This window comes from Mus pahari, chromosome 8 (assembly GCF_900095145.1).
Source record: "Mus pahari chromosome 8, PAHARI_EIJ_v1.1, whole genome shotgun sequence".
Taxonomy (NCBI): Eukaryota; Metazoa; Chordata; class Mammalia; order Rodentia; family Muridae; genus Mus; species Mus pahari.
In genome coordinates this window covers 70,357,651-70,379,165 of record NC_034597.1, presented here as the reverse complement: position 1 = coordinate 70,379,165, position 21,515 = coordinate 70,357,651, and the positions used below count along the sequence as shown (strand labels likewise).

The 21,515-nt window shown below is 42.3% G+C and overlaps 1 protein-coding gene across 1 annotated transcript in view; it reads right to left on the bottom strand.

Annotated features, from left to right (window-relative positions):
- The window catches only part of Olfm4 (olfactomedin 4), a 23,618-nt gene extending 6,833 nt beyond the window's left edge, over positions 1-16,785 (bottom strand). The window contains exons 1-4 of the mRNA XM_021204082.2: positions 16,538-16,785; positions 10,418-10,570; positions 4,695-4,907; positions 2,347-2,506 (exon numbers count right to left, since the gene is read on the bottom strand). Coding sequence (XP_021059741.1) covers positions 2,347-2,506; positions 4,695-4,907; positions 10,418-10,570; positions 16,538-16,717 — 706 coding nt within the window. The 5' untranslated portion in view covers positions 16,718-16,785. The remainder of the gene's footprint in view (positions 1-2,346; positions 2,507-4,694; positions 4,908-10,417; positions 10,571-16,537) is intronic.
- Positions 16,786-21,515: the final 4,730 nt, after the last annotated feature.

Genomic DNA, 21,515 nt, shown 5'->3' with positions numbered 1-21,515 from the left:
TACACACACACACACACACACACACACACACTGTATACATTGCATTTTATTACAACTGACATACACTGGGTTCAAGCTGATCACTAGGTTAGCCCACCATAGCTGCAAAGGAGCCCAGAGAGTGTAGAGTTATTTTAGAGCTAACATTCCTGCATACAGTCTTTTTGTTGTTGTTGTTGTTCTATGCAACTCTGCAGGAAAAAAAAAAGCAGACAGGCCAGATTTTAAAGTCCCATAATAGTGAAGAACTTTAATTAAAGTCTCCACAGGCTCACAACTTTGTGGTGCCTGGGGATTTTCCAATTCTGCATTATCAACCAATCCAAACATGAGGAGAGCAAGTGAAAGAAATTGATTTAAAAACATGACAAAATTCAACTTAATGTAAACATCATAAATATAATATGAAAAAAGCTGGAGAAGGGCCAAGTGACTTGGCAGGGGTCCAGGTGCAGCCAAGGTTGTGCAGAAGTGAGTGGAAGGCTGGGTTCAGTTTGCTTAAACAACACAGCTGGGCTGAAATAGTTCACAGAAGTCTAAATGTAAAGGCCCAAGGGAAGGTTCTGGTCTGGAAATATGTCTAAGGAAACTCACTCAAAAGGCCCATTTGCTTTCTCCCCTAAAGGCTAAGCAATGGATTTTTCTTCGTCAATGCCACCCCTACATGATTGACATCTGACAAGGTACAGAATATGTGTTACAGGACTCTGTCACTGAGTGCAGGTGTGCCTTCAAGAAAAGCTGCATTCTTCAGCCTCAAGCCCTCCACTGAGACAGCAAAGAACTAAGTTAGAGGGCCCCAGTTACTCACTCTTGCTTTAAAATATCCTCAGTTCCAGAAACCAGTGCCAGGAAAATCTATCGCAAGAGAGATATTTGCTGGGGCCTGGCTGCTCATCTTCATCAGAGGTCATGACACTGCTTTGACTCCTGCCTTAAAGAGCTGTCTGGCCCAACAGAACCAGCTCCCACTCCTGCCATGTTTATAACACTGATCTCAGACCAATTCAGCTTTCCTTTGTCTCTGAAGACAGAACACAGTCCTCACCTAAATGCCCTCTGTAAGTCAGATTGGAACAGACCTCTGATGACAATTGGAGAGACATGTCCACTGAGCAAGACCAAAAGGCTTTTATAACTATAGTCCTAGCTGATTGAAGCCTTAAAGAAATGAGTTATGTTGGCAAGATCCAGAAATATACACAGTGCGAAGGAAAAGCCTTATGAGAATTGGAATGCATAAACGCAACAAGGGTTTCACAATTTGATGACAAGCAATAGTTTCCATTCAGGCTCAAATGCTTAAGACCCTGAGAGAAGTTCCTTTGGTGGGTTCTCTCTAAGGGAATGGGCTGAAGCATGTGAGTGACATCCTGGAGGAAGCTAATTCAGTGAACCAGGATTTAGTCCTTTCTCTGTTCACAGCCAGGTTTTTACTTCAATTATCATGATTACTAATAATATCCATTGCCGGTGTGTGGATGCTGATTACAGAGCCCCGAGCTTCCCGAGCACTGTCTCATTAATCCCCATAGCAACCCTATAAGGTGAGCACAATTATTCTCCCATTTCACAAATAAGATAAAGGATCTTTTCTCTGCAGCCACATAGCTGGTAAAGTCAAGGATTCCAAAGCTATTCTTTCTGAGCCTGAGCCACCACTCCACTGTTACCATTCACTGATGAATTTAAGTACCTGCCTGCTCCGCCCCCACCCCTCCCTCCCACACTCTTATTGTTCGAGTTAACCTGGGGAGCCTGGGGGAGAATGAGATCCTTTCCTGTTTGATGGGCAGCAAGGCATGCCGGTGGTAGCATGTGAGACCACAATCCCTTTAATTCTCAGTGACTTCCAGAACTCAGAATGCAGCAGGTACCCTTAGCATGCACATTAGAGGTGTGTGAAGTGCAGGGGAGTGTGAAAGAGAGGGCCAAAAGAGAGGAAAAGCAGAAAAACAAAGGCACACACCCAACCTGTGCCTAACTGAGCCAATCAGCCCTTACCATCTACCAAAAGGCAATACCACGTAAAGATTCTAGATGCTCTATCATCCCCAGTTCCATAGCTCTTATCCTAACAGCCTTCCTGCTAGGCCAGTGCAAAAGGAATTGTGTGTAGCTAGTAGACTTTGTTTATAAAAACTCACCATGCTCTTCCTCTGTGAAACCCAGAATATTGATAATAAAACCAGTTGAAAATGGGAGAATTTAAAGTGTGGAAGAATAAACTCAGAACAGCAAAAATGCCCTGCTACCTCCCTTACTACAATTCCCACCCCACCCCACCCCAAATCAAGGCTCATTATGGTGTCTCACGTGGTAAAAACAGATAGAGAGCAGGCTTACCAGGAGCAGGAGGAGGGGGTGTGGCAGGCACAAGGCCACTTTTAGACTCCTCACATTCTTTCAGCTTGGTCTTCAGAGCCAAGATCTGGCGGCGAATGCTAAGGACATTGTTTTGGTCTAGCGACTCCAGCTTCTCTACCAGGAGGGTCATATTCCTTATCTAAAGAAATAAAAATTCGGAGTGACTTTATATTATTGTGAAATTTCTTTCATAAACATTCTGGGGCTGAATTTGTCATTTAGTGAAGCATTGCTACAGAATACACCAGAGATTCTTCTGAATGGTTTCATTTGGAAGAATACATTTTATGGCTTAGACTGAACGCCTGTCACATCTCAGGCAATGTGTGTGACAAGAAGAAAATGGCAAAGATTTTAACAGCTTTAATAATAGAGCACAGGCTCACTCCAGGCATTCACAAATGTCCATTAAAGTTCATTTCTAATAACCTTCCCCTATAAACTCGTGTTTACTCATGTTGTATTATAATTAAGTTTCTAATAAATGGTGAGGGCTAGGGAAAAATGTAAATTCTAAAACATGTAACTAGAATTCTCAATTATAGGCCGTGTCATGACTGTGCTGGTAAATGCTGGTTGATGTAAATTACCCAACCATAACATTAATATGATAATCTTATCCATAGATCTTTAAAGACTTTGCTAAAACATATTCACAAGAAATACTTTTTGGCTTAATTCCTAAATGCTTTATTTTTTTCAGTATGTTCATTGAAAATTTTACACAGTATATTTTATCCTATTCTTTCCCTTCCTCCAAATCCTCCCAGATCCTCCCCTGCACACTGGTTCAACTTCATGTGCTTTCCTTCTCCTAAAGAACCGAAACAAAGGGAGAAAGACAACTAAAACCGTGGAGCATGGTTTGTGCTGTCAACCTACTCCTGAGCACAGGGTTACTCTGCAGTGTGGTTGATGTACCCAGCATCACTTAATTAAAGAAAATGAATTTAGGAGCTATCATTTACCAATAGCTTCTGGGCTAGGGGCAGGACTTTGTGCCCCCCCGCCCCTCCCTCATGCTCAGATTTTCACCTCTCTTGAGTTTGCACACACTGTATGCATGCTGTCAGCCCCTGGGAATTTGTTGGGTTGTTGGGCTCTGTTGTACCTAGAGAATGCTATTTTCTTAAATAGTCCAGCACCTCTGGCTCTTATCATCTTTGTGCCCCCTCTTTCTGGGTAGGTCCCTGAGCATTGAGGTTGGTGTGGTAACCACATCCCATTCAGAACTGAATACTCCAGAGTCTTTCACTTTCTGCACATTGTACGGCTGTCAGTCTCTATGTTAATTACCATCTATTTCAGGAAGAAGCTTCACTGCTGAGTGTTGAGTAATGCGCTGATCTATGGGTATAGCAATATGCCATTCAGAGCTGTTTTATTGCTATGTTGGACAAATCACCACCCCACATTTCAAGCTGTACTACAGAGCCATAATAGTAAAAAGAAAAAAATCAGTATGGCACTGGCATTAAAAACAGACACATGGATCAATGTAATAGAATTGACGGTGAGATATAACTCCACACACCAGTGGACACCTGACTTTCGCCAAAAAGGCAGAAAATGCACACTGAAGAAAAGACAGCACCTTCAACAAATTGCATGAGTCAAACTGGATTGCTGCATATGGAAGACTAGAAATTGATTCATATTTATTACCTTGTACAAAACAACTCCAAACAGACCTACATAAGGCCTGATGCACAGGAAATTTCAGAATGTGGAGAATGATTCTAAGAGAAATAGGTGGTCATTCAAAAAGGGATGATACCCGCAATCAGGGAAACTGTGTTTCTAGCCTCGTGAGGATAAATCCAGGACAGAGAAGATGCCTGACTTCAAGTGGTCAAAGACAAGTCATTAAAATTTATGGTACCACTTTCCATAAACCAGAAAGGTCATTTAGTTCTGGGGCAGAATTCTTGGTGTCCAACATCTGCTTCTCAGTCAATATGTTCCCAATACACTTAACTTATTTTGTAAGAATAGGCAGTCATCCAAAACAGAACATGGATAGACCTCATGGTCCTGAGACAGAAGCAGAATTAGGGTTGAGGAAAGAGATAGCTCATCCAGGTCAAGGCACTTGTTAAGTTACTGCATGAAAATTTTTTATTTTGTTTTGTTTGTTTGTTTTGAGACAGAGTTCCTCTGTGTAACAACTTTGTCTGTCCTGGAAGACTCTTTGTAGGCCAGGCTAGCCTTGAACACACAGAGATTCGCCTTCCTCTGCCCCACACGTGCTGGGGTTAAAGGCATGCGCCACCACTCCCAGCCCCAAAATACATCCTTGATATACTAAGAGATCAATCATTCCTTACCTCCACTTCAAGCATGTCAATAATATCTGTACTTCCAACAAAATTCTTCTTCAGCTGTAAGACCAGTTTTTGCATCTCCTTCACTTCCAGCTTGATCAACTCAAAGTCCAGTTCTGTATAAGAAATGCTGTCCTTCTCCATGACCTCTACTCGGACCGTCAGGTTCAGGAGCTTCTTCTCATACACACTTATTAGCTGGACATACTCCTTCACCTAGAGGAGGAACAAAAAGCTTATGCCAACTCACAGAGTGACAGCAAGTAGACTTCCTCTGCTACGAAAGATGTGAAGATTATTTGATGCTTGTCAATCACTACAGAAGAATGCATTTTTTTTATCCAAATGCAAACTAAAAATACCATATTACAGAGGCTTTTGGTCTCACATATACTGAAAATAATCTCTCTCTATATTTTAATCTCCATTTCAAAGCCTGAGGATTTTAGCTCACTAGACTGAACCAGTTGGGATCATCTCTCTTCTCAGCTCGTTTGCTCGAAATAAGAGTTTCTCAGCCTCGGTGCTATTGACATTTCAAGCAAGTCTCTTTCTTGTGAAGTGCTATACAGCACATTGTAGGATATTCAGTTGCTCCCAGTTATGACAATCAAAAAGTGTCTCGAGACATTATTAAATGTACTTTGGGGACAATTACTACCTCTACCAGCTTTTAGTTTAGAGCCATTGCTCTCTCTAAGTCTCAGTATTTTCTAGAGGAGAAGAAATGCACTGAGTAGGATCATTTCCTTGTAAATCATGTGCCAAGAATTTTGAGCCCCTCTGCCTTTTACAAAGAAGGATAAAGACTCAACTTTCTGTACAGTTTGTGAGTGTAGGCACAACTGCAGAATGCACATTTCATTAAGTGAGCTCACATTTATTCTAAGAACTGATTATTGCAATCAGACCTTTAAATTACACATTTGTTGCATACATTTGAATGTCTGATCATTAAGTTAAGGTTCCAAAAAATTCCCTTGGTGGTTGAGTGTATAATTGGAATCTCCAAAAGGATATTTCAATAAACAGTCAGGGACACATTTTTTTGGTATGTGATCTCTAAAAGAAATGTCATGGCTTTTTCAAAGACCTGCTCATTAAAAAGTTGCTGCTTTCAGTTTCTTTTTTAAAATGTGAGCATAAGTAATACTTCTCCCCAAACCGCACTAATGTCAAGTGTCTGGATGAATTCAGACAGATGTTGACCCATGGTCTCTCTAATGACAAAGGCAGCCCTAACTCCTGTCACTGTAACCCTTCCACTTAACCCCACCATGAAAATTAGAATAGACTCATAGGCCATGGACCTTCAGAACTAGGGCCTCAGGAAAAGAGGTGTCTAATGAACTTTGGAATTGCAGCCCTTGGCACAACTACTGTATCTCCTCAGGCAAGCAATGTCCGCTGCCATCAGACACTCCATTACTCAGAGGCTGATAGGAATCATGATAGTTTTGTGTATGTAGGTATTTTTTTTTTAAGTGTGGGAGGTCCATATAACAAACCAGCTCCCCTCCCTGGACCCCCCCCCAAAAAATAAACACAGACATGAGGTATTCAGGTTTCAACTTCTTTTAAAAAAAAAAATGGTCACAGAACCTTGCCTGTGGTAAAAACGTAATAATGTACTGATGCAGTGTGGAAATGGAAATTTGAGAAATGAATGAGCTTGGTGGCATTTGGCCTCACCAGCTCTTGGAACAATGAAACAGCCTCGGCTTTCCTGGAACACTTGGTGGTACAGTATAGCTCCTGTTCTGAGCAAATGAGCGATGCAACAGTCATCTCTGCTAAATAGAATGTCGCCTGTCACCCACCCCACCCTCATTCTCACAGAGACCCCAGGCATGGCCTAGACTTTGTGGCCTCTGAGAATTTGTGCTGGGCTTTCCTTAAATTCAGATGTAAAACAAAAGGTCTCTCTTAGTCTGCCAGGAAGCATTGAAGTGCAATCCTTTCTGCTGACATTTGGAGAAGAGTTGAGTGGTATTCAGGAAAAACTGGAATTATCCACAATTTTGGTGGGCAGAAGAAAATCTGAAGATGGGCCAGAAAGATTTCACATGTGAAACGTGCAGTTTGTATAGATTTTGTGCATGGAGATGGCACAGGCAGCCCTGAGAACCTGAGGATTTATCCTGAGTAGTCTTGGCTCAGTAACAGCAGGCCAGCTATCGAGTGATAAGTCCAGCCCCACACCACTGGCATGTAGTATCTTTAGCACATTTCTCCCTCCTGGATTTAGAATCCTTGTTCTAAGCAGAGGGAGGAGGCCCAAGTGGGGGGTTTGTCTCAAGAGGATACTCGTCATGTCTAAAGACATTTGGGTTGTCACATTGAGGACTGGTCATGTGCTACTACTGGCATTTAGAGGCCAGGGCTGCTGTAAAATGTGATAACGGAGATATGGGTCTAAGATGGAAAGGACACATAGCTGGAGCAACATCTTTGCCCCAATTTCATCACTACAGCCAAGTGTGAGCCTGAGAACATTCACAATGCTTGCCTTCACATCACCAGGCTGAGATTCATAATTTTATTTTATTGGTATCCACTTAACTATGTTATGTTATGTATCCACTTAAATATACATATATATATATATATATATACATATATATATATATATATATATTTGGGTTAGGGTCTATTTGGAGTCTATTTTGAAATGGTTGCTGTTATTTCTTACAATTAATGTGGTCTTATCATAAATAAAGAGATAATGTGGCCGGCTATCTGGCTAAATAATTAGTCTGGTTCATAGTTCTATTGGCTCCTCAAAACCCATGATGATAACTATAGCCAGATTACTTGATATAAGTAAATGGACTTTGAAACATACTGTTATTTTCAACATATTCTTAAAAGCAAATGTAATTAGGTTAATTGACCTTGAAAATATCATCAAAATGTGCAGTATTTTGGTACAAGAACTGCCTGAGCTCAAATCTAACTTCAGTACCCACTGGGCAAATCACTTAAATTCTCTAAGTTTTACTATACTTTCCAAACCAAGGATAACGACATCAAGCTTGCAAGATTATTAGAGACCAGAGATTGTGTTCACTAAGGGCCTCACTAATAGATGCTCTATAAATTATAGAAATGAATAGAGAAATGGCAATTTCAGTGTTTTTTTTTTTCCAATCTGACCTTTTAATTTACTTTTACTCCACTGCACAAAGCATTGCTCAATCAATGTTGTTTGTTTATGGGTTGTTCAAATATCTCCCAGGCTGCCTCGACCTTCTCATGCATGATCATCTATTAGCAAATGTGTCATATTAGACAACTTACCCCAAAGACTTGGGACCTTGAGAGAAAGAAAACAAAATAAACAAACAAACAAAAAACCTGAGCTGCCTTTTATGTCATCTCCTCCCTAGGTACGGCCACACAGGATGCATCATCAGTAACGGAAAAATCTGAAAGGCTTTCGGCATTTTCTGCAGAGGCAGTTCCTGACTTCCCTGTGTACTGACAGATAATGAATTAATGGAAGGCAGTCTCAAGCCTTTCACCTGCTCTGAATGGGCCTTCCCCCAGGTCCCTAGATAAATGGTGATTTCCAAGACAGCCTGGAGACAGCTATAATAATTCACCCAGAAATCCAGAAGCCCTCAGCTAAAGAGATAACTCGGGATTTGAAGGCGTAACTGACCTAGTACATATCTTGGGTCTTCTCAGAAGAGTAATAACAGCCTAGACAGGTGGGAAAGATCTGGCTTGATTCTGAAGGCTCAAATCCCTGACCTGAATGTAGCAGCCAAGAGAGAAATGACCTCAGGGGAAGTCCCTTTTCCCATGTGAATGTTGGGTTTTCCATCATTAAAGTGGGAGGGGAGGAGTTCTGCCGATCTTCATTAAAGGCTTGCTTGAGAGAGTAGGGATACTAGAAGCACTTGGACAGATGCAAATGAAGGTCACTACTGTTATAACTGGTGCCATCTACCATAGCAAGTCAGCCCTGCACACTTCAGCTGATGGTAAACTCCTTTGTTAGGCTTCCATTTCATTTGGGGGGTCGGGGTAGATGGACAAACTACTGACACCTTCAGAACTGAAAAATTTCTCACCTATGCCATCCCCATTCTCCTCCAATTATTAGCAAAGCAGGTGCCACCTGGTCATGCCCACATAAGCACTGGAACTAAATGCCCCACATTTACAAACCTGCCAGGCCACATACTCTCCCTGGAGCAGCTTGAGGTTTCAAACTGCCCTTCACACTCCTGCCAGCAAAGAGGCCATGCAAATCAGGGGCTTCCATAATTTCAAAGCAAATGACTCCAACTGAAAAAGGTCTTTACCTAGGATTTTCCTCTACTTGTTATGTTTTTATGCATAACTTCTTATCTCCACTTGATTATGCTGGAATAAGGCTATGAATATTAATGGCTGGAATTTATAATTTAGTGATGTGCCTTTTCTGCTGATTAATTCAAGGACATTTTATTTCTTGGGAAGCTAGGTTCCTGGAGAAGTCAAACACATTTTCCTGGACACTCATTTTAACTTAGAATATTTATCTACCAATTCAAGTTGAAAGCAGGGTCTCGAGCTTGCCATAATTTTTTGTCTTAAAGGATAACTACATTGGATGTTGAGGTACTGGCTATACTTAAATTGCTAAGGAAAACTTATTTGGCTGCAGTAAAGCCAGAACTCCTTGTAAATTGATGGGGTTGTATTAAATAATGCATAATGTGATTATATTCTAGCCGGGACTTCACCTGGGCATGAAATAAGAGCCTTCCCAGTTGATTTGTAGCGTGGCAAAAAGCTGGAATGGGGTCGAAACTGGAATGGCAAGTCACAGTGCTCCAACAGGCTAAGAGAAAGGCAAACCCTTTAGAACAAATTCCTGCGGCTATGCAGAGCAGAAACCAGAAGGTTCTAACCGGGGTTTTCCCCAAGGCCAAGAGACCTATTAATCTCCACTCAAGTTCCTAAAGAAGCCTATAATTTTTGTTTCATGGGAGACATGTGGAATGAAATGTTCCTGTTGTGACAATCAAAAATAACTCCCAAGAAAGAGGGGGAAGAAGAAAGGGGGGATTTACACAGATTTAAATGTATGCATCATTAAAGGAGGAAAGAAAGTCAAAGAGGTAAGGAAGAAAAGCAGGAGGGGAAACTGAGAGTGGGAAAGAGGAGATTTAAAAGAGAAAGGAAGGGAGGAGGAAAACCCAGAGGAGGAGAGGGAGGAAGAGGGGGAGGAAGAGGGGGAGGAGGGGGAGGAAAAGGGGGAGGGGGGAGGAGGGAGATGAGGAGGGGGAGGAAGGAAGGAAGAAGGAAAGGACCATCTAAAAGTGAGAGAATACCTACAAGAGCACAACAATAAAAAGAATCAAAAAGGGGAAATAAGAAAGCTGCAGAAGAATGAACAAGAGGAAGAATTAAGGCAAAGTGAACAGGAAACCACTGGGAATAACAATGGAATAGGAATTGAAGAAAATATGGCAGAGAAGTAAGACAGACTATCCAAAGAGGACAGAGAAGAGAGGAGAAAAAAAAAATCAAAACTGGAAAGGCAGAAAAAGGCAAAGAGAAGGAACCACCAAACAATCAAGGCTGCAGGCTGGACCAGAGGACCAGCATTTTTTTTCATGTAGTAAATTTTTCGACTAAACCTTGATCCCACTCTCTTCCTGAGTTCTACTAGTTCCTGAGCTCAGAGATTTACTATAAATCAACTCATTGTTTAAAAAGAAAACGCTTACCTTAGAAAACTCTCTCTCGAATTTCTGAGAAAGGATGTGAGCTGTGTACTCTAAGCGCTCCACTCTGTCAGCGGGAAAGGTCGTGTCCGGCAGGGAAACAGAACACTGGCAGGTCCCATGGCTGTCCACAGACCCAGTGAAATTGGAAAGTGGCTGTAAGTAACAAAAGAAGAGCATCAGCAATAAGCTGGGAAATGACCCTTTTAGGCATCAGAAATGACAGAAGTTTTCATGTCAAAAGAGTGATTGGAGGCAAACTAGTAGAATCCAGCATATCAATGAACATCATAGAGACAAGCCAAACCTCATCTCCACCCGTTGGTTCAGCTACTGTGTGTCAGTAGCTTGTACCAAAAGGAAGATTCCCCATGCATGAGGAGTCTTAAAGAAATCACTGCTGTCTCTGTGCAAATAAAGAGGGGACACAAGAGACATTTAAGGGACTAGTAACATCTGAACACATCTGTTCTACTGTTTGCAGGATGTGACATCTCTAGTCCATTTCTTCCTCTATGAAATTGAGAACATCTGATTGATGGACCATCCTCTGGAGTAAGCAAGCTGTGTGAGCTGAGTCTCTGCACACACACACACACACACACACACACTCACACACACACACACACANTCACACACACACACACACACTCACAGACACACACACACACATACACACACACTCACACACACACATACATACACACACACTCACACACACACTCACACACACACACTCACACACATGCCCGCTTTTACTTCAATCCTAGCCCAGTTTCTCTCAATTATAATAATAATAAAAAAAAAAACCATGAAGGTTTGTGGGCCATGGTAAAGAGATCCAGTGAGAATTCAACTCCTCTCTTCAGCTGGGAAATTATAAAATTTGCATTTTTTTCCAAATGGAAACAAGCCATCTATTTACTCAAAAACTGAGCAGTGTATGAATTTGTATCTCACTCGCAAATTTCTCAAATAGAAGTTCTCTAGCTTACCACTTGGAAAAAAAAAAAACATTTTAAAATATCTGAAGTTTCTTTAAGATATTCAGGCTCACACTTCGATGCCACTGCATATTTTAAAATGACAGATTTGAAAGATTCTGTTTTCCTTTTGTCCCCTTTGAAATACCCCAAGGGGATCCTAGCACAATTAACATTTTTCATTACTACTATTGCCTTGCAGAGTGAGCTTTGGCAGCCAACTTGGCTGTGGCTTTTAATGATCTCATGGGAAGGCCAGCCCAAAGCTCACCTATGGTGCATCAGTCTGAAGGGACTCTTTATGAAACTAAGGAGGAGAGAGCAGTTGTCAGTCAGGAGAGATATCAGCCATGCCTCAAAGTTCACATCAGCTGGTGGTAGCTGAGTGTATTCATGTTCCTGTAATCAAGATTTGGTCCATCACTGACTCGTAAGGGTAGTGGGCATGCTGGTTTTTAAATGAACCGAAGCTTCTCTAAAATGATTAGAATGAAGTGTGTGTGTGTGTGTGTGTGTGTGTGTGTGTGTGTGTGTTATATCTGTCTGTCTGCCTGCCTGCCTGCATGTAGAAGCCAGAGGACGACCCTGTGCATTCAGTAGGCAACATTTCCCTTTTTTCTTGAGACAGTCTCTCATTGGCCTGGGACTCACCAAGTAGACCCAGCTGCTGGCCAGTGAGCCTCGGGAACCCTCCTCACTCTCCCTCCCCAGCACTGTGACAACCTCACACTACCTCACCTGGATTTTAAATTTGGGGTTCTGGGGATCGAGCTCAAGTCCCTGTGTTTGCAATCACTTTGCCTTTTCCTGTGTTCCCTTACCAGCCCTCCATCGCAGGAAAAGTCTTGACATTGACCTTCCTTGAGGAATCAGATCCCTCCATCACAGGGAGCAGGGGATAAAGCAAAGGACAAGCCTGTGCTGCCCATGGAGCAAGGGGTGAGAGTGGGGAGGGGGAGGGTCTTTGCAAAGAGTGAATAAGGACTGGAGAATACACACAAGGAGTCCATCAGAGGGGCTGGATCCTCTTGGACTCACATCTATCACTCCATCTAAAGACAGAAAGACTCTAGCATAGGTATGCCAAGTCTTTTACAAGCTTTTGAAGAGATGCCTTATTATAATAACTATCTAGCAAAGAAGAGGTCTTGCATTGCATTGACAAGAGGAGGTTAATTAGCTTCACAAGACAGGGTGGACCATTCCTAGAGTTCTCTGAGAAGCCCTGTCAGCTCCGGAAACAGGGGACATCATCAAACAGTCTCTAGGCAATCAACTAGGAGCCGATAGCTAGCAACTTTCAGTCCTGAAGTTCACCTGAAAGACACGCAAATAATTACGAGCCCTGCTGACAGCCATTCCTCTGGCTTCTATGGAACATCTCTGTCCCACCGCTGTGGACTCCGTCCTGCTTATCATCAGCCCAGCGTGCTCGGCTGACATCAAAATGGTCCATAAGTTTGATCAGTGTCTCCCATTAGAGATATTTCTGCTCCTGGAATTCAGAGACAATGAAGCTAATGACGATGAGTCTGCAGTGAATGCTTAAACTACGTGAGTGAAACGTGGGAATGGGATGCAAAGACAAGTGCTTGTCCTCTTGGCCTTTGAAAGGATGCATGATCCTCTTGTGGAGGGCAAGTAGAACCCTCTGGGCCTCACAGGAACGACTGTACTAGAAAGTTCGCACTTGGTATGTATTCTGTATTCAGTTAACAGTTACTAAGGTCTATAATACCCTATGCTCTGGAATTAAAAGCTGATTAAGACCAATTCTGGCTCAATCAGGCTCACTTTCATTCTGAATGCCCTAGGGACTTTTCCAAAAGCTTCATACCCTGACGGCAAAGGCACCCAGATCACTGTGGTTCCAATGCCGCCAGTGACTCTGAGGAGCCTTCTCGACATCTGGGAGAGGAAGCAACCACTTTGGAGGCACACACAGCATTGTGAACCCTCCAGCAGACAGTGTGACTCACATTGGTGATTTAGGGTCGCAATTGGCTCTAATTAGCAGCCAAGTCTAAGTGCCCACAAAGATTCACGATGTAAAATAATGGTACTCCACGTTTCAGAAGTACAGAAAATGATACGTTTGGAACTTGCTCAGTGACAGTTATAAAAGGGTTTTCCACTACTTTCCAACAAGCTCATCAAGCTGACAGCCAGCCCTAGAAAATTAGGTTTATAGTGGAATTGACACCTGGTCCACTATAAAAAGGAGGTTGGAGCCTGACTCACTCACCCCAGGCAGATAAGCAAACAAGGAAGGAAATTGAAGCCTCTAAGTACAATTTAACTACTAGTTCTTACCTACTTTTAAATATTTGCATTCTTACTAGACAGTGGGCACTTTGAATTCCTCTGTTCCTCCACTGATGTTTTATTTTCTATTATTGCAGCTAACGATGCTACATCAAAATGCTGGATTTTGATTGGTAGTGAACCTTTATGACAAATTATTATTGTTAACCACATCTTACAAAAATAAAATAGCCCATTCTGATTGTCCCCAGAAATTGTTTAGTGCCCCAAGATAAGATATTTGGCTACTGAGGAGCCAGTATGACTGTGATTCTCTAAGCTTGATCCCCTTTTAAAGACAATTTTCACCTGTGCCCTGGAAATACAGAAAGCTGCATGCAGTGAGGTGGTTTTCACAACAGTCTCCTTTGAAATGAGTTAAAACCTGAATGGAACAACTAAAGTGTATGAATGGACTGATCTGGGGAGGCAACGTCCCAGGGGACTCTAAGTCAATGACCCCTCACCATAGTAAGCCTCAGATTTACTCTAAAATGGGACCGTTACTCTTACCTAACTCTTAGCAGTTAAATAAGATGCCTTATGTATTAACCTAGTCTTGCCATTCATTAGGCATTCACTGGGTATTACTGATGCCCTTTTCCTCTGGGTCCCATCCAAACCATTTGTTGATCATATTTTCATTATCCCAATTTTTAAAGAAATTAATGTAAATACTCTCAGAAAAGCCCCTCCCTCCTCTTTTCCTATTTACCCTTCCACTCAGACAAGTTCATGAAAGTGGCTGGCTAGAGGATCTCTGAATGAAATGCCTAGTAGCTCTGAAGGAGGCGCTTTGAGGAGCGAGGCGCCCTCAAGCACAAGTTACCCTCAGCAAGACCAACCTGGGAAGTTTGGCAGAGTAGGACTCCTGCAGAAAGCCTGACCAATACAGATGCAGATGCATGCAGCCAACCATTGGACTGAGCACGGGACCCCAATAGAGGAGTTAGAGAAAGGACTGAAGGAGCTGAAGGGGTTAGCAGCCCCAACAGGAAGAACAATAATAACAACCAACCAGATCCCCAGAGCTCCCAAGGACTAAACCATCAACCAAGAAGTACACATGGAGGGACCCATGGCTCCAGCTGCATATGTAGCAGAGGATGGCCTTATCTGGGATCAATGGGAGGGGAAGCCCTTGGTCCTGTGAAAGCTTGATGCCCCAACATGGGGGGATGCCGGGGGGGGGAGGTGTGAGTGGGCGGGTGGATGAGGGAACACCCTCATAGAAGCAGGGGAAGGGGGGTGGGATAGGAGGTTTGTGAAGGGGAAACCGAGAATAGAGATAACATTTGAAATGTAAATAAATAAAATAACCAATTTAAAACAATAGTATATATATATATATATATATATATATATATATATATATATATATATATAAAAGAAAGGCCCAGAGATAAAGTGGACAACTGTTTCCTGTCCCACATCCTGCAGTTCCTTTGTGCCTCTCTTTATTTTTTTTTAAGTAAATTCAAAGAGTTCTCACCCCCCAAAGAATTAGGCAAACCAAGCATTGTACACTGGGGGCCTCTCCAGGCTGATCCCTGTGAAACATGGACCCTTCGTTCGTTCATTTTACTGCTGCAGTTGTTTGTCACTGGAAACAGTCCCAGCAATTCCATATAAACAAAACAAAACAAAACAAAACAAAAAAGGATGGAAAAGAATTCTCTTGGGAAATGTCCACATATAGTGTTGTTTTCCAAAGATTAATAATTCCTCTTCTTGGTTCTATACCCCAGTATAGGGGAATGCCTGGGCCAGGAAGCAGGAGTGGGTGGGTTGGGGAGCAGGGGAGAGGAGAGAGGATAGGGGGTTTTTCGGAGGGGAAACTAGGAAATGGGATAACATTTGAAATGCAAATAAAGAAAATATCTAAGAAAAAAAAGAAAAAATAATTCCTCTTCTTATAACTGTTGTATGTATTATGAATGAATGAATGAATGAATGAATGAATACATGTGTATGTGCTTGTGTGTGTATGCATATGTGTATTGTATATGTGTGTAGAGATAGTATATGTCTTTCTCTACTACTTGTCACTTAATTTTTCTTGAGATAAGATCTATCACTGAATACGGAGCTCACCAATTTGCTAGAATGGTTGGCAAGTAAGCCCCAGGGATCCTCCCGTGTCTGCCTCCTCCAACCAGTGATGGGGTTGCAGATGAGTGCCCCCTTGCCTGGCTTCCTAGGCCAGTGCTAGAAACACAGACATTGGTCCTCATGCTGTGTGGAAGGTGCTTACTGACCATTCCATGGCCTTGGTCCCATCGCCCATCTTCCTTATAAACTAGCAGCAGAGGAACTGGCAAGGCTCCAGATACTGCCTGTTGAGTCTCACTCCCTCAGAGTGTGTTGCTTACACCCACAAGGCTACCTCTGAGCAGCAAATCAGTTGGAGTGGCTGGAGTGGCAACTCTGGGTATCCCTTTCCTGAATCTCTCATTCCAGACAATGTATTAGAATCAATTGGACACTTTTAATGCCTGAGTTGTTAACTCACGTGCAAGGAAGAACCAAGGACTCTGAATTTTTAAGATTCTCCTTACCACTGATCCTACGGGTCACCCTGGGTCAAGAACCTCTTTAGAACATGCCTTCCCCAAAATACATTAGCTAGAAAACTGGGCTGTTGTCTCTCCTGCTAACAATTTAATTACTTCACCCAGGTTTTAATTCATTTTCCCGGCATCTCCAGTGAACAGAAAGAGTCATAAATCCTTTAAAGTGCCCAGGTCTAGTCAACCATGAAATTGTATTCAGGTCCCCCAAAAAGTGAGCGGAAGGAAATTGAACAGAGCTCACCCAAACTCAGCAACTCCCTCACCTGAGACACAGTACGACCTTCTGCCCAAGATGTGCCTCCCGGAGGCAACCAGGCAGATGTAGCCTGGGGTGATGTTGGAGTTGTGGTCAATTCCAGGGAATGTGCAGGGGTCAGGCTTGTCCGAGAGGCAGAGCCAAGGCCGAACTGAAGGGCCAGGAGGAAGAAAAGGCTGTAACTCATCTTGCCTTCTAAGTTAAGATGCTGGCTTCTTCCCAGAGCCCCAGGGCTTCTTATAGCTCCCAGTGGGGATTTCCCCATGACCAGTGTGTGAAGAAAGAGGAAGTAGCCATGGGAACATGTGACCCACCCTAGGAGGGTCAGGACATCTGCAACCTGAGTCCTGTCCACACCTTGCACCAAGCCCCACTCTGCGGCCTGACCTTAGATACAGGTCCCCTAATCCCCCCCCCCCCAACAAATATTAACTCACATAAATTTCTTCAAGCCAATATCTGTTTTCTAACTTGATACTTCCTTGAAGGAGACAGAATCAAAGTAGCCTTTGTAGATGAGACAGAGTTTGGAGGCTCCTAGAAAAGAAAAAAAAAAAAAAAAAAAGTAACCTTTGTCCTTCTACTAGAAATGACTTCTGGGTGTTTGCTCCCATATTGAGGAATTCTGTTTCACACACACACACACACACACACACACACACACACACACACACACACACACCGGGAGAGAGAGAGAGAGAGAGAGAGAGAGAGAGAGAGAGAGAGAGAGAGAGGTATGGGCTCAATTTAGAGACTATGGATTTCTCTAAGATGTCTGAAGACTTCCTCTTCAGAACCTGCTGCCCAGGTCAGCTCTGGCCTGCTCCTTGCCTTATACCCTTCTATACCAAGTTCTTTCAACAACCCCACCAAGACTTTGTTCTCTAGAAATCCACACGGGACTCTGCACTTTGTGCTTCTAAAGGAAAAGAAGTAGCCCATTTGAATAAGGGACCCAGATGGCCTGTGGATTATTCCTCCAGGGTAGGGCATTGCTCCCAACCCAACCAAAGTAGCCCAACAGAAGGATTCTTCTGACCTCGTTGCTACCCACTCTGTGTGGACTAGCCAGGTATTTAGGACCCATGGATCACTCTTCACTAGTGAAAGTTGCTAGAATGCCCTCTATGTTATCCAGGTGACCAGACCCTGTGCTAGGTCATTGTGCATACCTTTGTGACCTGGTCTTTCTTCTCTGCAGAGGGAAAAATGTATTGGCCTTAATGTTAAAACCTAGTTCTGTCACTCAGAGGAGTCAGTGGCCTTGGGCATATCATTTTGCCTCCCTATAGTTCTAACAGTCCCTATATTAATAGGATTTGGTGAAATGGTTTCTTGGAAGTTGCTTGGATGCTTTAAAGTACTATACAAATGTCAAGGTTCTTCTAGTCTTGTGTTTCATTTCCAAAAGCCCGGATGATTATGTAAGGTTATGGAGTTTGAAACAAGAAAGGCAGGCTGAGATGATCTTCGACCCATGCCAGGAGCATTTGGAAGAGCTTGGTTTGTGGGGCTCTTTCACAGCTTAACCTCATAAGCTCCATGAACTCTCCAAATCAACATGGTGCTCGTGTGAGGAGCCCAGTGTGTGATTCATATCCTCAGGGGAAGAGTTAGGCAGAAAAAAAAATGCAAGAAGGAGATTGGGAAGAAGAGAGAAGAGGTTGGGAGAAGCAAAATGAAAGCAAGTCTATGCATTTAAGTACCCCAAAGCCCTCTAGGACTGTTTCCCCTGACTTACAAGGACTGAATGGACATACCACTAAGAGGAGTATCCACAATTTCAGAATTCACTTGATCTCATCACCCAGGCTTCTGGTGCTGCCTTCACTGCTACCCACACTGAAGCACCTTTGTCAAGTTATCTAAGAGTATCTACTCAGGCCAATGTTATACCTGGTCCATGGAACATGGGATTGGAAGCAGCTAAAGGAGTCCTAGGAAGGACAGGGACGCAATGCCAGAAACAACATCATCCACCTAACACCAGTCAGAAGGAAATCTGTGGTGAAGGACAAGGCCAGAGACAGTGGGCTCAGGCTAGCTGTTCAAAGAGTAAGAAACTATTTTCAAGCTCATATGTCTCTTATTGTTCCCTAAACACAGTTTCATGTTAAAACATCAATAAGGCAACAAATTAGTTTTAGCATCAGTAGGCCCTATGAATATTTGGGATATATTTATAATAAAATAAATGCTGTCAGTTTAATATTCAAATTGAACTAGATGTCCCTTTTTTTTTCTTCTGGGAACTCTCTATTGAAACAGTACGTGGACTGTGAAATTCATTATTCCCTGTTGGAAGTCATTCAGCCTTGGCTCCTTTCACAAAATGTTCTAGTCTCTCCATTGCTTAGCCCAAGACAGAGAAAGCATAGGACATTTGTGAGAAAGAAAACCGGCGTACTGACTCCATTACACTAAGATTGAATGCTACGAATACGGGATGTAAAGAAGAGATCATACCTCTGCCTGCCATCTCTGGTCCCTTTTTCCTCCAGATTCCCACCAAAACAAAGGGTAAAATCCATTCTGATTTGCCGGTAGCCCCTGCCTGTAACTATAATTAGCTTTCCCTATCCCTCTTTTCAAAAAAGGATGTTGGATTCCTTGTCAGAGAAAAAAAAAAATCTCATTAACGATGGCTGCCTGTTGTCATGGCTACCTTTGAAGGCTTCTGTGGTGAGTCCTCTAGAAGACCCCTTACCAGAGGGGTTCTGCCCAGCACAGGGATGACGCAGCCAAGAGAAGCAGCATTCCATTGGGCTTAGAAGATGCTTTGTCCCTGGATGTCTCCATGTTTTCCAACGTAGTTGGTAGCCTCGAATACACAAAGGCATCAGTGATGCCTCCATAATGAGATTGTTAATAATAATCGTTTGATGAGCTCCTCTACAAACACCTTTGTTATAAGAAACAACAAGCTTCTTGTTATTTGACAGTCTCAAAACTATGAGAGAATTAGCAGGGCTGCAAAGCAAGCATTGTTTTATTTATAAAAGTGTAGCCCAACCTGGATTCCCCTTAGCATAAGGGGTCACTGAAATTCACACACAGCATTCCTCACTGACAGCTTGAAAGTTATTATTTATGCACTTATTGGGATACTCCCCAAAGCTATATTTCCTGAGCAGGTGCAACATATGAGGAAGAGATTCGAATAGATATCACTTTAATTTAATCCTCCTATCATTAAAAAATAAAATGCCAAACTCACTTTCACACACTACCCAAAAGAGGCACCTATAGAGTATGCAGTGCATACAAAGACAACAGAGATGAGATTTAGTCTACAGATTGACAATCGAGGCTGGGTTTAGGTGACCATTTCCATGTGGGTTGTTTATATCCCTGGAAATAACCAAATCTTATTAGTAATACCAACAACCAAGTGCAAAAGAGAGCATTCACTCATTCTGAAAAGCAGCCTTTTGTTAATAAGTGCACTATAGCCCAGTCCATGGAGATGCATACCCTATTGTGAGTGCTAAAGAAAAAAAAAAAACTTGACCCCAACGCTGGGCAGGTGGAGACAGATGAAATCTGGAGCTCAGTGGCCATCCCTCCTAGCCACCTGTAGAGTTTCAGGCATGTACAGCACCTGGAAAATACCATAGATTGACCTCTAGTTTGCACATACATGAACACACATACACATACACACACACACACACACATACACATACACACACACACACACACACACACACACACACACAGAGGAAAGAGAAGATGGAGGAGGGAAAAAAGAGAAATAAAGAGAAAAAAAGAAAAATAAAGAAAAGGAGGAAGGAGGGAGGAAGGAAGGAAGGAAGGGGAAAAATAAAGAAAGAAAGGGAAAACATACATTTGCTAAAGAAAGAGTCTAGTAATTTTCAACAGCCGACCCTCTAAGGGGCTAAACAAACTGAATACAATGCCAATTGTTTAAAATTTGAAATTACTAAACAGACCATAGAGACCTGAGTAGGTGGGTTAACTAAGAACTATCCACATGTCAAATGTCTAAAGAAAGAAGATCCTTGTGTGAATCTCCAGCACCTAGACCAATCACTATTACTTGATAATCAATAAGTACATACTAAGAAAAATACTGAATGAATGAATAAATGAATGAATGAGTTGATTGAATAAGGATTATGAAGGCGAGAACACACATTGTTTATATCAGTGTTGAAGAAAGGGGAGTGAATTTGAAGCCAGAAAAATTACACGAGTAAAGGTTGGGCACCTAAATTCTCTCCAGGGTCAGGATTTGCCCGTGCCCTGGACATCTTGTGCAGTCAGGCCACAGAACTCATGCTTGGGCCAAACTTACTCTTGGGTCACTGTTCCTCAGTCTAATGCAGACCTCCTCAAATCAACATTCCCTATACCAGACCTTCCTATACCAGAAGCTACCTAAACTTAGCTATCCTGTCATAATGTAGAACATGCAAACACCAGATTAGAGATGTCAATGAAATTATTACATTTTTCAATTGCAGAAAAAAAATCACAAAATATTAACAAAACACCAAAAAACACTAGTTTTTTAAAAGCAATAATGGAAACCAATGCACACTTCTACTCAATTGGTAAAGGAGAACAGGGATATTGAGGTTTAAAAAAAAAAAAAAAACGTCATTTTGTAAGGAAAAAAATGGAATTTTACATCCTCCGCTGTGGTATTTTACACAAAAGAAGTACAGTGGTGTTCAGGAGAATTTCTGTCAGGAAAAAGCCAGTATCACCTTGAAGGATTCACTAGGAGACATCACATTTCTATAGCCAAAGATGGACTCTGCCCAGAGATCTAGAGCCAAAGCTCTGAAATTGATCTTGCCTTCTTCAGATGTCTTTGAGACACTCTTTTACTTCAGTTCTTCTACACTCCAGAGCTTCGCATACTTTCTGGATAGTGTGAACTGGATTTTCCTTAAAGACCAGGTAAGTTGTCCTCTCCAACCAGAAGTAAACTCTCTTCTGTTCTTACTCATTGTCCC